We start from the raw sequence: 14,625 nt of genomic DNA on the forward strand, positions 1-14,625 counted from the left end.
GAAATTAAGGCATTCTCAAATAAACAAAAGCTGAGGAAGTTGATTACCACTAGATTTGCCCTGTAAGAAATGCTAAAGAGAGTCCTGGAGATTGAAATGAAAGCACACTGGACAGTAATTCAAAACCATCTGAAGAAATAAAAATCTCAATAAAGGTAAATACATGGGCAATTATGAAAGCTAGTATTATTAGAACATTTTGTAACTCCTTTGTTTTCTACATGATTAAAAGACCAATATATTACCAAAAAAACCCCCAATTATTAGTCTAAAAACTAGTGTTATTATAACTTTTGTCTGTAGTTTCACATTTTGTTTTCTACATAATTTAAGGGACTAACGCATTTTTTATTAAAGTATAGTTGATACACAATGTTACATTAATTTCAGGTGTACAATATGATTCCACAAGTGTATACATTAGGCTATGCTCACCACGAGTGTAGCTACCATCAGTCACTATAGAACCTTATTACAATACCATCAATTATATTCCCTATACCGCACCTTTATCTCCATGACTTATTCATTCCATAACTAGAAGCCTGTATCACCCCCTCCCCTTTACCCATTTTGCTCATCTTCCCAACCCTCCTTTTCCCTCTGGCAACCATCAGTTTGTTCTTTGTATTTATAGGACTGTTTCAGCTACTTATTCATTTGTTTTGTTTCTTAGATTTCACATATAAGTGAAATCATATGGTATTTGTCTTTCTGTTCGACTTATTTCATTTAGCATAATATCTTCTAGGTCCATTCATGTTGTCCAAATGGCAAGATCGCAGCTTTTTATGGCTAAATAATATTTCAATGTGTGGAATATTATCACACACACACACACACACACATACACACACACACATATGGAATTCGTGTTTTCATTTTCTTTGGGTAAATACCCAGTAGTGGAATGCCTGGATCATACTGTATTTCTATTTTTAATTTTTTGAGGAACCTCCATACTGTTTTCCATAGTGGCTGCACTAATTTACATTCCCACCAACTGTGTGTGAGGGTTCCTTTTTCTCCACATTTTTGCCAACACTTGCTATTTCTTGTCTTTTTTATTCTAGTCCTTCTGAAAAGTGTAAGGTAAGATCTCATTGTGGTTTTGATTTGCATTTCCTAATGATTAGTGATTTAAGCATCTTTTCATGTGTCTGTGGCCATCTGTAGGTCTTATTTGGTATTTTTAAAATGTATTTTTTTAAAAAAACTATTAGTTTATGTTTTTGTACACATAGTGTATAAAGTTGTAACTGTGACATCAGTAACTAAAGGGGTACAAATGGAGCTATAAAGGAGCAGAGTTTTGTATGTTATTGAAGTTAAACTGATATAATTTCAAATTAGAATGCTATAACTTTAGGATATTAAATGTAATCCTTATGGTAGTTCTAGAATGTTTTAGTTCAGGCTGCTATAACAAAACACCATAGACTGGGTAGTTTATAAGTGTTTTTTTTTTAAGATTTTATTTATTTGAGAGAGAGACAGAGAGAGAGAGAATAAGTGGGGGGAGGAGCAGAGGGAGAGGGAGAAGCAGACTCCCTGCTGAGCTCGATCCCCAGACTCCAGGATCATGACCTGCGCCGAAGGCAGACGCTTAACCGACTGAGCCCCCCAGGCACCCCTGGACTGGGTAGTTTATAAACAGTGAAATTTAGTTCTTGGTTCTGGAAGCTAGAGGACCAAGATCAGGTTGCCAGCATGGTCAGGTGAGTACCTTCTTCCAAGTTGTAGACTCCTCATTGTATCCTGGCATGGTGGAAGGGGCTAGGGATCTCTGTGGGGCCTCTTTTAAGAAAGCATGGTTAATCCCATTCATCTCATTCACAGGGTTCCACTCTCATGACCTAAGCCATCTTCCAATGACCCCACTTCCTAATACTATCACACTGGATATTAGGACTTTAACATATGAATTTTGGAGGGTACCAACATTCAGACCATAGCATATACTATACACAAGAAATAAATGACAAGGGAATTAAAATGTTACACTACAAAAAAAGTCAACTAAACACATAGGGACAGTAATCAGGAAATGAGGGACAAGAAAGCTAAAAGGCACATAGAAAAAACCACAATGAGATACCATTTTCACATCTATTATAATACCGAGTGTGAGCAAGGATGTGAAATGAACAAAATACTTTGTGGAAAAATGCATAATCTAGATTCCATTTTATATTAGGTTCTTAAAAATGTATATTTGATATACACATGTTAAAAATGATCAGGAAATGATAAACATCAAATTTATGAAAGTATTTATCTTTGGCGGGGAGTAAGGAAAGGATGCCATTAAGGAAGGACACATAAGTAGTGTCAAATACTGATAAAGTTTTATTTCTTCAGTTGGGAGGGGGCATACAGATTCTCATTATCATTCTCTTCAAAAGTGAACATCTGTGTTTTATATTGTTCATTTGTACACAGATATTTTTCTTTTCTTTTTTTTTTTAAGATTTTATTTATTTATTTGACAGAGAGACAGCGAGAGAGGGAACACAAGCAGAGGCAGTGGAAGAGGGAGAAGCAGGCTTCCCCCAGAGCAGGGAGCCCGATGGGGGCTCAATCCCAGAACCCTGGGATCATGACCTTCGCGCTTAACGACTGAGCCAACAAGGCGCCCCCATACACAGATATTTTTCATAAAACTTTATAAAAAGAGGAAGAGCCTCTAAATTCAAAAACACTCCAACATTTTTTTATGACTAAAATGATCTCACAGTAGATCATTTTCCTGATGATCACAGGTTCTATTTAGAGTCTAGTCACTGGTTCTAAAGATAATAAAAGCTGCAGAGTTTGAAACTGAGCAAATATATAACCCAGGAGTCATCAAGACAAGGTGTAAGAAGATACAAAGTATAAAAAATATATAGGTACAGGAAAAATGTATCTGAAAAAAAGATGTAGGGAAGGCAAATTAAATTAGTGAAATGGGATGGGAGAGTCTGTAGGGAAGGTACATGTATGACTCAGTAGAAATTTTATTTTGTTTTAGGAGGAATAGATATATACAGAATGAGCCAAGTAAAAAGGGACAAATGGTCTCCTTTCAAGAAAAATAGAATACAGCCAATTGGCGAAGAAAGAGCAGGAAGTGACTATACTATACTCAAGATCGCTTTTAATCTTACCTCAAAAAACAAAAACAGAAACCTAAAAATTAATATTTGATCAATGCCTTTTCAACAAATAGACACTCCTTACACTTACCTAAGCTAAGATAGTTGTTTTTTTTTTAAATAAGGGCAGAAAAAGCTGACATACAAATATTATTTTTCGAAAGCAACATTGCACTGACAGTTTCTGTTACACTGTAGAAAACCCAAATTCCCATGTGGACTCCCAAGTTTTAAGCAATTGTAATTAAAAAAACAAATTAAAAAGGATGCACTTCTGTTTTGTTTCTGGTAGTACTTAAACTCTAAGCCCAATCTTGAAAGAATGCTTTCTGGGCTACTGTCTCTGATAGTCATCTGAATCCTTTATTTTTCACACTAGTACATTCTTTGCCCTTTTTTCTAGTCCAAAGCGACCAAGTTTATAGAGCATTGATTTCTTATACCAGCTTAAGCCTAAATAGGCTTGTTGCGGGACCTTTTTGGCATATTATTTTAGTTCCTTGTCTTCATCACATGGGCTGGGGAAGCAAACAACCCTAAATTTAAATCTTGGATCTATAACTTATATAAATTATGGGACCTCTGGCACATTTCCTCATGCTGAATCTCGGATTCCTTATATATTAAAATGCAAATAATAATGTCTGCCTCTGAAGAATGGACTTTTAAATGCTTAAATTTATTTAAACTTCTGGTTCAGGGGTGCCTGAGTGGCTCAGTTGGTTAAGTGGCTGCCTTCGGCTCAGGTCATGATCCCAGGGTCCTGGGATCAGAGCCCTGCAACGGCATGGGCTCCCTGCTCAGCAGGGAGTCTGTTTCTTCCTCTCCCTCTGCCCCTCCCCTCACTCATGCTCTCTCTCACTCACTTTCTCTCTCTCAAATAAATAAAATCTTCAAAAAAATAAAAAATAAACTTCTGGTTTGGTGCAGATTTAGGTACCGGTGTTGGAATTCTCAGTTCTACTCACAGACCTGCTTTTCAGTTGTATCTCCGGGTATGATCCTCAACCACCACCCCCAATTCTGGGTATTAGTAGAGATGCTTCTCTGCTTTGTAGTTTCCATGGCCCTATTAGAACCTAACAGGTCTCTGACTATTCAGATAAAAATATTAGCTGTGATATGGTCCTACAGAATTCTTATCCGAATTTTAGGTTTCCTGTACAGATTTTGCAAATCTCTCTTGCCCTTTTCTTGGAAATCACTGTATTTTCCAATTCTGGATAGTCTACCTTTGAACTCCACTCACTGCTTTCTAACTTGTCTGAAAAGTATTTAGCTAGATGACAAGGTTAGTTCACTGTCTTTTTTTTTACAAGCTATCACCTGAGTTTTTTCTCATCACAGACCTCTGGCTTCTACAAGAGCCTGTTTTCCTTCTACCTTCACACCATGCCCCATTATCATATAAAACATTCCACAGTATTGAGGTGCCTGGGTGGCTCAGTCAGTCAGAAGCCTCTGCCTTCGGCTCAGGTCATGATCTCAGGGTTCTGGGATAGAGCCCCATGTCAGGCTCCCTGCTCAGCGGGGAGTCTGCTTCTCCCTCTGCCCTTCCCACTGCTTGTGCGCGCACATGCTCTCTCTCTCAAATAAATAAAATCTTTTTAAAAAATTCCACAGTATTATGTTATAGAAAATAAATTAGAAGACAACCCTAGGTTCTAATTTCAGTCCTCTCACTAAATATATGATTTTTGCCAAATTATTTAACCTACCTGAGAGTCAGTTTTTTTTTTTTTTTATTTACAAAAGACTATGTCCAGCCAACTAAAGAAGCTACAGATCAAATGCAATAATGCAGGTGACTGTGCCTTGAAAACTGTAGTTCTATACAATTTGCAGAAGGTATTATCAATTCAGTAAAGAGGCAGTATAGCATAGTGGTGAAGATAAAAGAATCTGAAGTCAAACTGCCAGAGTTGGAATCCTGTCTCTATCATTTACCTTGGATATATATAATGAGGATTATAATACCTACGTCATATGATAATAGCTCAATGACATTAGCTATTCTTGTTATTATTAAATGCCTACTATGTTAGGTATTACACTAGGTGCTAGTAATAAAATGGAATCAGGACAGACATGGCTAACATCTTCATCAAAAACCTCTATTTCCTACTCTATATGCTACGTTTTTCTAAGTCATTTACGTATTTATGTCATATATACTTTATAGCAAAGAAAAATCAGAGTAGTAAAGCATTTCCATAGAGCATCAAGACTCCACAATTCCAATATTTCTTTCCTGTGAAAATATCCAGTGAACACATAGTGACTTTAGTATTTCTTTTCCTAATTCATCACTTGAGTTGAAACTCTTGATGACTTCTGGGTAAACTGTCTGGGACATGTTCCCATCAAATATAAATAATCCAATGCTTGTCAATCACCTAAAATGCTAATTAAAAGGCAGATTCCTAGACCCCATTTCAGACCTATTGACTGAAAAGCTCTGAGTGATTTGCAGCAACATGGATGGAGCTAGAGTGTATTATGCTAAGTGAAATAAATCAGAGAAAGAGAAATACCAAATGATTTCACTTATATGTGGAATTTAAGAAACAAAACAAATGAGCAAAGGGAAAAAAGAGAGAGAGAGAGACAAAACAAGAAACAGACTCTTAACTATAGAGAAGAAACTGATGGTTACTAGAGGGGAGATGGGTGGGAGGATGGGTTAAATAGGTGATGGGGATTAAGGAGTGTACTTACCATGATGAGCACCCGGTGTTGTATGGAAGTGTTGAATCACTATATTGTACACCTGAAACTAATATTACACTAACTGGAATTAAAATAAAAACTTACAAAAAAATAAAAATAAATAAAATAAAAATAATTTTTAAAAAAGCCCCAGCTGGAAGATGTGGGAATGTGCATTTCTAATAAGTTCCCAATGTGATTTTTATGCAAATCCCATTTGAGAACCACATTCCCGAGACAAAAAAAAAACAAAAACCTCCACTATATAAGAAATCTGTACCCAAAGAAATACTGAAGAATAATGATCCAAAGCTTCACTAAAGAGAAAAATTTTAATCCTTAGAATAAATTTTCATATGCATGTCTTTTAACAGGGTTGAGTCAACAATGCACAGAGATCAAGACCAAAACTGACTTGAACATACACACCTTAACTGTGAGTATTCAAGAAATTCCTACTCTGGAGGCCAAGGAAAAGGGTGGTGGTAAGAGGACACTGAGAAAGCTTACTCATAATTTCATAAGAAGCAAAGAAAAAGGTGTTACTGCAATAGTCACACTTACTAAAACTGGGGTTTTGTAATCTCAGAAAATGCAACCACCTTCTCTTAAATTCAGACAACTAAAGACAGACCTCCTTGCGCCAACTCCCCCACTTACCACAAATCTTGGATAATGCCTCAAATGTAAACCTTGCCTAGTGGGAGTGAAGTTGGTCCTGTGACCAGAGAGGCAACGAGAAATATGGTTTTTTGATAAAAGTCAGCCAAAAACAACCAATTAAAATATAAATTTATACCTGTTGGTCTGAAGGACAGTTATAGAAGAGATCTCATTGAGACACATAAGACAATCAAGGAGCTCCAAACTCCTAGTGGATGTAAACTTTCCAAAATAACAAAATATTTACCCACCAAGGACCTAAGATCGGCTCTGGCTCAGATAATAAAACGCCCTGAAAGGCTTTCGTTCCTAAGATGGTAGTGGGGCTAGCACTGTGACTGGAAGAAAACGGGAGCCCAAGGCAGAAAAAGACGCCCAATCTGCCCACACTCTCCGTCCTGAACCAAGTCTGGAGCAGCAGAGCGGGCGGGGTTGCGATTTCTCCTGCATCACTGCGTTCTCTCTTCTCCGCCTGCGTGAGCGCCGCCCACCCACTCGCCGCGTGAACCCACTGGGCCTAGCCTCTCCTCCCCCCTCCCCTCGGCCTGGTGCTGAATCATGAGTCCAGTATCTCCAAAAGGTAAAACCAAAGAACAATGCCACCCTCAGGGCTGGCCTGAGTGGGGTACCAGGTTGGGGTGAAGCAGCGGCTGCAAACCACAACTTCGCTTCCCTTCTTCCCAAATTCCCCACCCAAGCCCCAAATTGAAACAAGTACTGTAGTGCTGGGGGACTCCCAAGCGGGCGCCCCTTCTCCTGGGTTGCTCAGGTCCGCAACGCTCCCACCGGGCCCGGCGTGCTCTGCCTCATTGTTCCAGCACGCCGCCCGCTCGGGAGCCCGCGCCCTGCCAGGCGGAAGGGCTCACAGCTCCCGCGGAAGGGGGTGGAGGTTAGGGATCCTCACCCCCTCGCCCCCCACCCCTCTCGGCCGGGTTAACAACAGCCCCTGCCTACTCTCATCGCCTTCCTGCCAACCGATCGCTAAAGCGGAACCAACGAGTCCCCGGGAGGCTACCGGCGGGTGCTGTCCAAATGCTGCGAGGAGGCGGACTGGGGGAGGAGGGCGGGGGAGAAGCAGGGGGCTTCGGCCTGCAAGAAGCTGCAGCCCTCTCCCACAGCGCGATTCCGGCTACCCCGGTACCGCTCGGCCATGCTTTCTCCCGCCCTACAGGGAGCAGCTCGGTTGTGGCCCGTCTCCCAGCCCTGGACTCCGCCACCGATCAGCCCTTGGCCCTCTTGTCCCCAGAAGCAGAAGGCTAGTCCCCATGCAGGCTACAGAAGGCACCATATGCTACTCACCCCAACTGTTTCTGTCCCTGCGGTTCTTGGCCATGGTGGTCTGGGGACTGGTGGCGGTGAGGCGCTGTCACTGCGCTGGCTCTTCTCCCGGGCCGCAGGTTGCTGGCGGTGGGAGGCTCTGTGCCCGCCGCTGGGCGCAGTTCGCTCAGGCTCTGAGGATGTTGCTGTGGCGCTGGTGGAAGAAGTGGGGAGGAGAAGGGAGGAGAAAGCGGATGAACCAAGCTCAGCATCACAAGCCTGAGTTCACACAAATACCAGCGTCACACCCTCTCTACCTCGGCCCACCCCCAGAGCATGAAGACAGGGACAGACGATGTACTGCAACATTTTCAATGGAAAACACACATACAAATAAATAGCACCCCCTCACACACACTCTCAAAGAATTTAACAGCATTAGCCAGTCACAGAAATACACAAACCAATATACTGCATTATTCTCGATGTTCAAATACCTGTTTCCTATAAGAGTTACACATTAGTACAAATATGCAGGCAACATTTATATAGCCAAAGAAATTAAAATAATCTGCATTTATCTACCAGGCACCATTTCCCCCCATTTTAAGAGCAAGGTCATGCTGGTAAAGAGGGTATCAATGCATTTTTGTACCTGTATACTGAACAGGCCTGCCTTTTAAAATTAGGACAGCAAAATTTAGATCAAGATAAATGAAAGCTGGAGATTCATCATAGTATGTCAGTAACTCAATATCTAGTGGGCAAAATTTCCCACTAGATTTGCAGAGAAAAACTCTGGAATTATATTGCCAAATATTTTAAGTAAAATCATACCACATGGTCTGGGGGAGCCTTGGCAGCCACAAAGGTTGCAGACCTTTTGAATTTTGAATAGAAAGCAAAAGGCAATAAACACTTAAAAAAATATTCTCAACCTCTCCCTTTCCACTGATTTCTTCCTCTCTGCCTGCAAACTCAGTTTTCAGTATTCTAGAAACAGTCCTTTCAGGCTACTTGACCCTCAGGATACCATTATCCCATTCCTCACACAGTTTTCTCCTGCGTTCAGTTGTTGCCCACACTCTACAGATCAGTTTTGCCTACAAGATTACTGCTATCCTCTTAATTACCAAATCTTTGGTCTCTGCTTATTCTTCATCATAAGCAACTCTTCACTCTATGTTTACTCAATGTAATTTGCTATCATGGCTTCAGACAAGACCTCCATCCTGATAATTCCCAAATCTATGCCTCTAGTCTTAAAATCTCTCAAAGAGAGAAAATCATCATACTAGAACCAAATTTATAACTGCCTGAGGTCATCTTCACTTTGTTTTTCTACTGACACTTCAAAATCAACATTTCAAAACCAAACTATCTCACCCACCACTGCCTAATCTTATGCATTCCATATTTCAGTTAATGGTTCTAGTGATCTCAGAGCTGTGAACACTGTAAACCAAGTTTACATTACAGTTTCAATAGAGTTGCATTCCCCAAACACTAATGAAACAACATAGGAAGACAGTTATTATCTCAACCCTATACCTACAAACTAAATTCATAGACTAAAAAGAAGTGTGTTCTGCTTTTCTTGTATATCTTAACTATAATTCTCAGCTCACATTCTAGCCCGATAATCCCTTTCAGTGAATCTCATTAAAAAGAATAGATTCCACACATACACACAGACACATGCACAGACAGACACACAAAGTTGTATAATTCAATATATTCTTTTTTTTCATATATGGGTCCTTACAATATATATTCTTTTTTTTTTTTTAAAGATTTTATTTATTTATTTGAGAGAGAGAGAATGAGAGAGCAAGCACATGAGAGGGGGGAGGGTCAGAGAGAGAAGCAGACTCCCCGCCAAGCAGGGAGCCCGATGCGGGACTCGATCCAGGGACTCCAGGATCATGACCTGAGCCGAAGGCAGTCGCCCAACCAACTGAGCCACCCAGGCGCCCTACAATATATATTCTTAACTGAAAAATACATTAAAAAAAAACTCTTTTCTTTGTAATTAATAGGTAATCTGTGGGCTAATACTTGAGACTGTGACTATCTTGGCCAAGAACTTCACCCAATGGTTTTAGTATCCATTGATACCCTTGCCTGAATCAAGTTTATATTAATGATTTTTAAATGGTGATTTTTAAATAATTATATCATTTCTTTTACATTTCACAGTTAGCAGCTGACATTCCCTCTCCCATCTTTGTTGAGAACCACATAGATTCATGAAATCTAAAGCAAAAAAAAAAAAATTATTGCATTATTTATCATCATTATTCTTTCTAATCCTCAAATTGCCCTAAATTTGGCCAATGGGAGCCCCTTCAAGTTAACACCTATGTGATCAGTTCCTTATTTTCTGGCATAAGAAAATGTTTCAAGTTTCCCTTGTATTTTCCCTGCCTCAGAACTAGAATTAGCCAATTTCTCCAAGAAGTTCTGGCTCCTTTCAGTGAAAAAAGAAACTTAGAAACCAAGATCAGGGTGCTAGTTGTGCTCATTGCTAGCAGAAGTTTCACTGTTTCTAGACTCTGACAGTAGACATTGTTAGAACATATTTATTTTGGGGGGCACCCGGGTGGCTCAGTCAGTTAATCATCTGACTCTTGTCTTAAACTCAGGTCATCTTGTCTTAAACTTAGGTCATGCTTTCAGGGTCATGTGAGCAAGCCCTGTGTTGGGCTCCATGCTGGGTGTGGAGAGTGCTCAAGATTCTCTCTCTCTCTCTGTCTCTCCCCTCAATTCTAAAAATATTTATTTATTTATTTTTAAAACCATAAGTTTAATCTACTCCAAATAAATACCTCCAACCATATGAAAATACATATATACAGGATTATTTATTACAACATTTTATGTAATTGCAAAAAACTGGAAACAATATATGAGAGTGGGTGAATATACTATATCTACACAATGAAATACTATGCTGCTGTAATAAAGAATAAAGAAGATCTCTATGAATGGATACAGACTGATTTCCAGAATACACTATTAAATGGAAGGGGGAAAAGTGAAAATGCTTTACCCATCCTGTAAGAAAGAAAAGGATATGAAAGAACAAAGGTATCTGCTCTTCTATGCAAAAGAAATACAAGAAAAATAAACCAGAAGCTAGTGAGATCAGTTACCTACAGGAGATGGATGGGAATAGGATGGAAGTAATGGGAGAATGGGAACAGGGTAGTAGGGGGTGAAGAAGATTGATCCTCCTTAAGTATAGCCTTTTTATATAGCTCTGTTTCTTAGAGCCATGGTAATGTTTCACATTCTCCAAAATAAATAAATAATTGAAATCAACCAGGTTATGGGTGTAGAGAGAGTTCTCAAAATGGAATTACAAACAAAAAAAAGTGAATCTAACTGAATTACAGGTGAGTAACATAACTACACTGAGGGTGTAGGAAGAACTAATCTGAAAAACTTCAGAAAACAGTATTTTGACTATATGCTATAAGACTAAAGACAAAAACTATACACAAGTATCATACTCTAGTTCACTTAAAAACATTTTTTGAGTATAGTTGATACACAATGTTACCTTAATTTCAGGTGTACAACATACTTCAGATTTTTTTTCTTCTAGGACATATGTGGGCTAACAATTCTGAAATTACTTAATATATGCACTAGGATTGGACAAATATATGGTACATAATCAGAGCCAGATTTCTTGCTTTTTAAGATAAAGTTATAACAAGGAAAGGAGGAAGGATAGAATGAACCCTGTGGTGTTGAGTCAATCTGAAGTATCAGTATGATAGAGTAAAAATACAAATAACTCAACTTTTAAAAATGGGCAAAGGATCTATTAGACATTTCTCCATAGAAGACATACAAATGGCCAATAAACACATGAAAAGATGATTAATATCTTTAGTCACTAGGAAAATGCAAATCAAAACCACAATGAGGGCCACATGGGTGGCACAGTCGGTTAAGCATCCAACTCTTTTGATATCAGCTCAGGTCTTGATCTCAGGGTCATGAGTTCAAGCCTCACATTGGGGTCCATGCTGGGAGTGGAGGCTACTTAAAAAAAAAAAAACAAACCCACAATGAAATGCTACCTCTTACCTACTAGGATGAAAAAGACAATGAGTGTTGGTGAGGATGTGGATAAATTGGCATACCCATACACTGCTGGTGAGGATATAAAATGGTGTAGCCACTTTGGAAAGCAGTCTGGCAGCTTCTTGAAAAGTTAAACATTGAGTTATCATATGGCCAGCAATTCCACTCATATATACCCAAAAGCAATGAAAACATATGTTATATGAAAACATGTGTACAGGAATGTTCATAATAGCATGATTCAAAGGAGTCAAAAGGTGGAAATAACCTAAATGCCAAATAACTGATGAATGGATAAACAAAACTGTGTATCTACACAATGGAATATTTGGCCATAAAAAGGAATGAAGTACTGATATATGCTACACCACGGATCTTGAAAATATTATGCTAACTGAAAGAAGCCAATCACAAAGACCACATATTGTATGATTCCATTTATATTAAATGTACAGTATTGGCAAATCTATAAAGACAGAAAGTAGATCAAAGTTTGCCTAGGGCTAGGGAGGGTGGAAGGGAGGTTGAAGAGAAACCCTCAGTTTCTGCTTTTGAGTACAGGTTTCTTTTGGGGGCAATTAAAATTTTTTAAATGTTTGAAATCAATTCTGTACAACTCTGTGGATATATGAAAAATGACTGAATTATACAATTTAAATTGGTGAATTATATGGCATGATAATTACATAGCAATAGGCTACTTTTAAAAAGTCAAGGTCAAGTTTATTTTAAATCAGAAAAAAAGAAGGAAAGGTATTTGTACATTAGTACTCTAGATCTCCTCTCATCCTGACCCCACTGGAATGTTACTTCATAAATTGTTCCCTCCCTCTATATCCTCAATGCTTTTTTTCCCCCACTGGTTCCTTCACGCTCATTTCCCTCCATCCTAAAAAAAAGGCTCTCTCAATCTTGTCATTTACAACAACATGGATGGACTTAGAGGGTGCTAAGTGAAATAAGTCTGACAGAGAAAGACAAATACCGTATGATTTCACTCATATGTGGAATTTAAGAAAAAACAGATGAACAAACAAAGAAGACAAAACCAGAATCAAATACAGAGAACAACTGGTGGTTCCCAGAGGGGAGGTGAGTGGGGGATAGGTAAAATAAATAAAGGGAATTAAGAGCACACTTGACTTGTTGAGCACAGAGAAATGCACAGAACTGCTGAATCATTATATTGTACACCTGAAACTAATATAAAAGTATGTGTTATTACACTTCAGTAAAAAAAAAAGAAAGAATAAAATGTAACCTCCTTAAGAAAGAAAAGGGCTCTCTCAATCACAAGTTTCTCCATAGTTGATGCTACAACTCGTTCCTTCCCTATAATAGCTTAACGCAAAAGGGCAATTACTGTCATATAATTTTTTGAAGATGGGTTGGTTTTGTGGTGATTAATTCAGCAGCTCAATATCATCATTGACCATATTAGTCAGGACATAGATTTGGCTGCTGTAAAAAATTACAGTGGCTTAAGACAGATATTCATTTCTCTCTCATGACATAATCTGAACATAAACCCTCCAGGGCTAATAATGGTGGCTTTGAAATATCAAGGAACGTAAGCTTGGACTTCCATGGTATAATCCAAGATGGCTGCTTGGGCATTTGCATCCTCATTCCAGTCAAATAGAAGGGAAGAAAGGAAAGAAGGGCATATATCTATTCTAAGGGTACAACTCAGAAGTGGCACATTTCACCTCTACTCAAATTCTATTGACCAGTACATGTCCCACCTATTTGATATATTATGTGTATGTGTATCCAACTAAAATTTAAGAAATCTCATATTAAAGAAAGAAGGGAGGGCACCTGGCTGGCTCAGTTGGAAGAGCATGATCTTAATCTTGGGGTCGTTGAGCCCCATGTTGGATGTAGAGATTACTGAAAAAAATTTTTTTTTTTAAAAGAAGGGAAATGGATTTTAGAGAATACCAGCAGCCTTTGCCACAAGGACCAAGGTTGCATTTTACCATCCTTAGTGTGTGGACTTATTTTGTAATGTGGGCTCCTATCATGGTGCCAAAATGGCATCTGCCATTCCAGTCACCAGAAGCAGTTAGCCATGCCTAGAAACAAAAAAGGCATGTCTGTGCCTTGTGTACCTTGTTAAAAGCAAGGAAAACCTTCCAGAAGCACTCCCACGGACTTTACCTATGTGTTATTATCTAGAATTGTCTAGCCCTCTAGTAAGAGAAAAGAGGCTAGGCCAATCAAGATTTATCCCCTAGCATTGGGGAGAGTCTCAGTCTCATCTGATGGACACAGACACTCAGAAAAGGTCAACAAAATTGTGGTTCTGATAAGGAAAGAGAAGACAGTTTTTGAGCACAAGGCCCAGGTGATAATCACAGCTTTCATTTTCCCCTTATCCTCCACTGGTATCTCCTCTGATGGGGTGACCCAAAACTTACTTCCACGTGTCCAAGTCCTTAGTGGCCTTATCTTTACTGGGTTGCTGCAGTTTCGTATTGTTCAGTAATAATTAGACACGTGAATACCAAGAGGTATTTTAGTACATACTGGGGTCTCAGACATAGTCCTTCTTGTTTACTTTGTGGAGCAATAACCAATTCCCCTTGGTAATGAGGACCAATCACCCCAATCGGTACAATGTTCCCCTCTCTAACTGTTGCCTCAATGGTTCGAAGGCCTATATGGACCAGGTGACAGTTTCAGTTTCCTATTTAATGAAATTGTGACTGTGTTATCTGGGGATAGTATTTGTCCCTTAGGCCTTCAAATCCACCAA

At 39.1% G+C, this 14,625-nt stretch overlaps 1 protein-coding gene across 1 annotated transcript in view; it reads right to left on the bottom strand.

The window, feature by feature from the left end:
- ATL1 (atlastin GTPase 1) overlaps positions 1–14,625 on the bottom strand; it is an 81,308-nt gene that overhangs the window by 58,614 nt on the left and 8,069 nt on the right. The window contains exon 2 of the mRNA XM_034992440.1: positions 7,809–7,980. Coding sequence (XP_034848331.1) covers positions 7,809–7,842 — 34 coding nt within the window. The 5' untranslated portion in view covers positions 7,843–7,980. The remainder of the gene's footprint in view (positions 1–7,808; positions 7,981–14,625) is intronic.

The sequence above is a fragment of the Mirounga leonina genome, unplaced genomic scaffold (genome assembly GCF_011800145.1).
Source record: "Mirounga leonina isolate KUSES-001 unplaced genomic scaffold, KU_Mleo_1.0 Mir_82, whole genome shotgun sequence".
Taxonomy (NCBI): Eukaryota; Metazoa; Chordata; class Mammalia; order Carnivora; family Phocidae; genus Mirounga; species Mirounga leonina.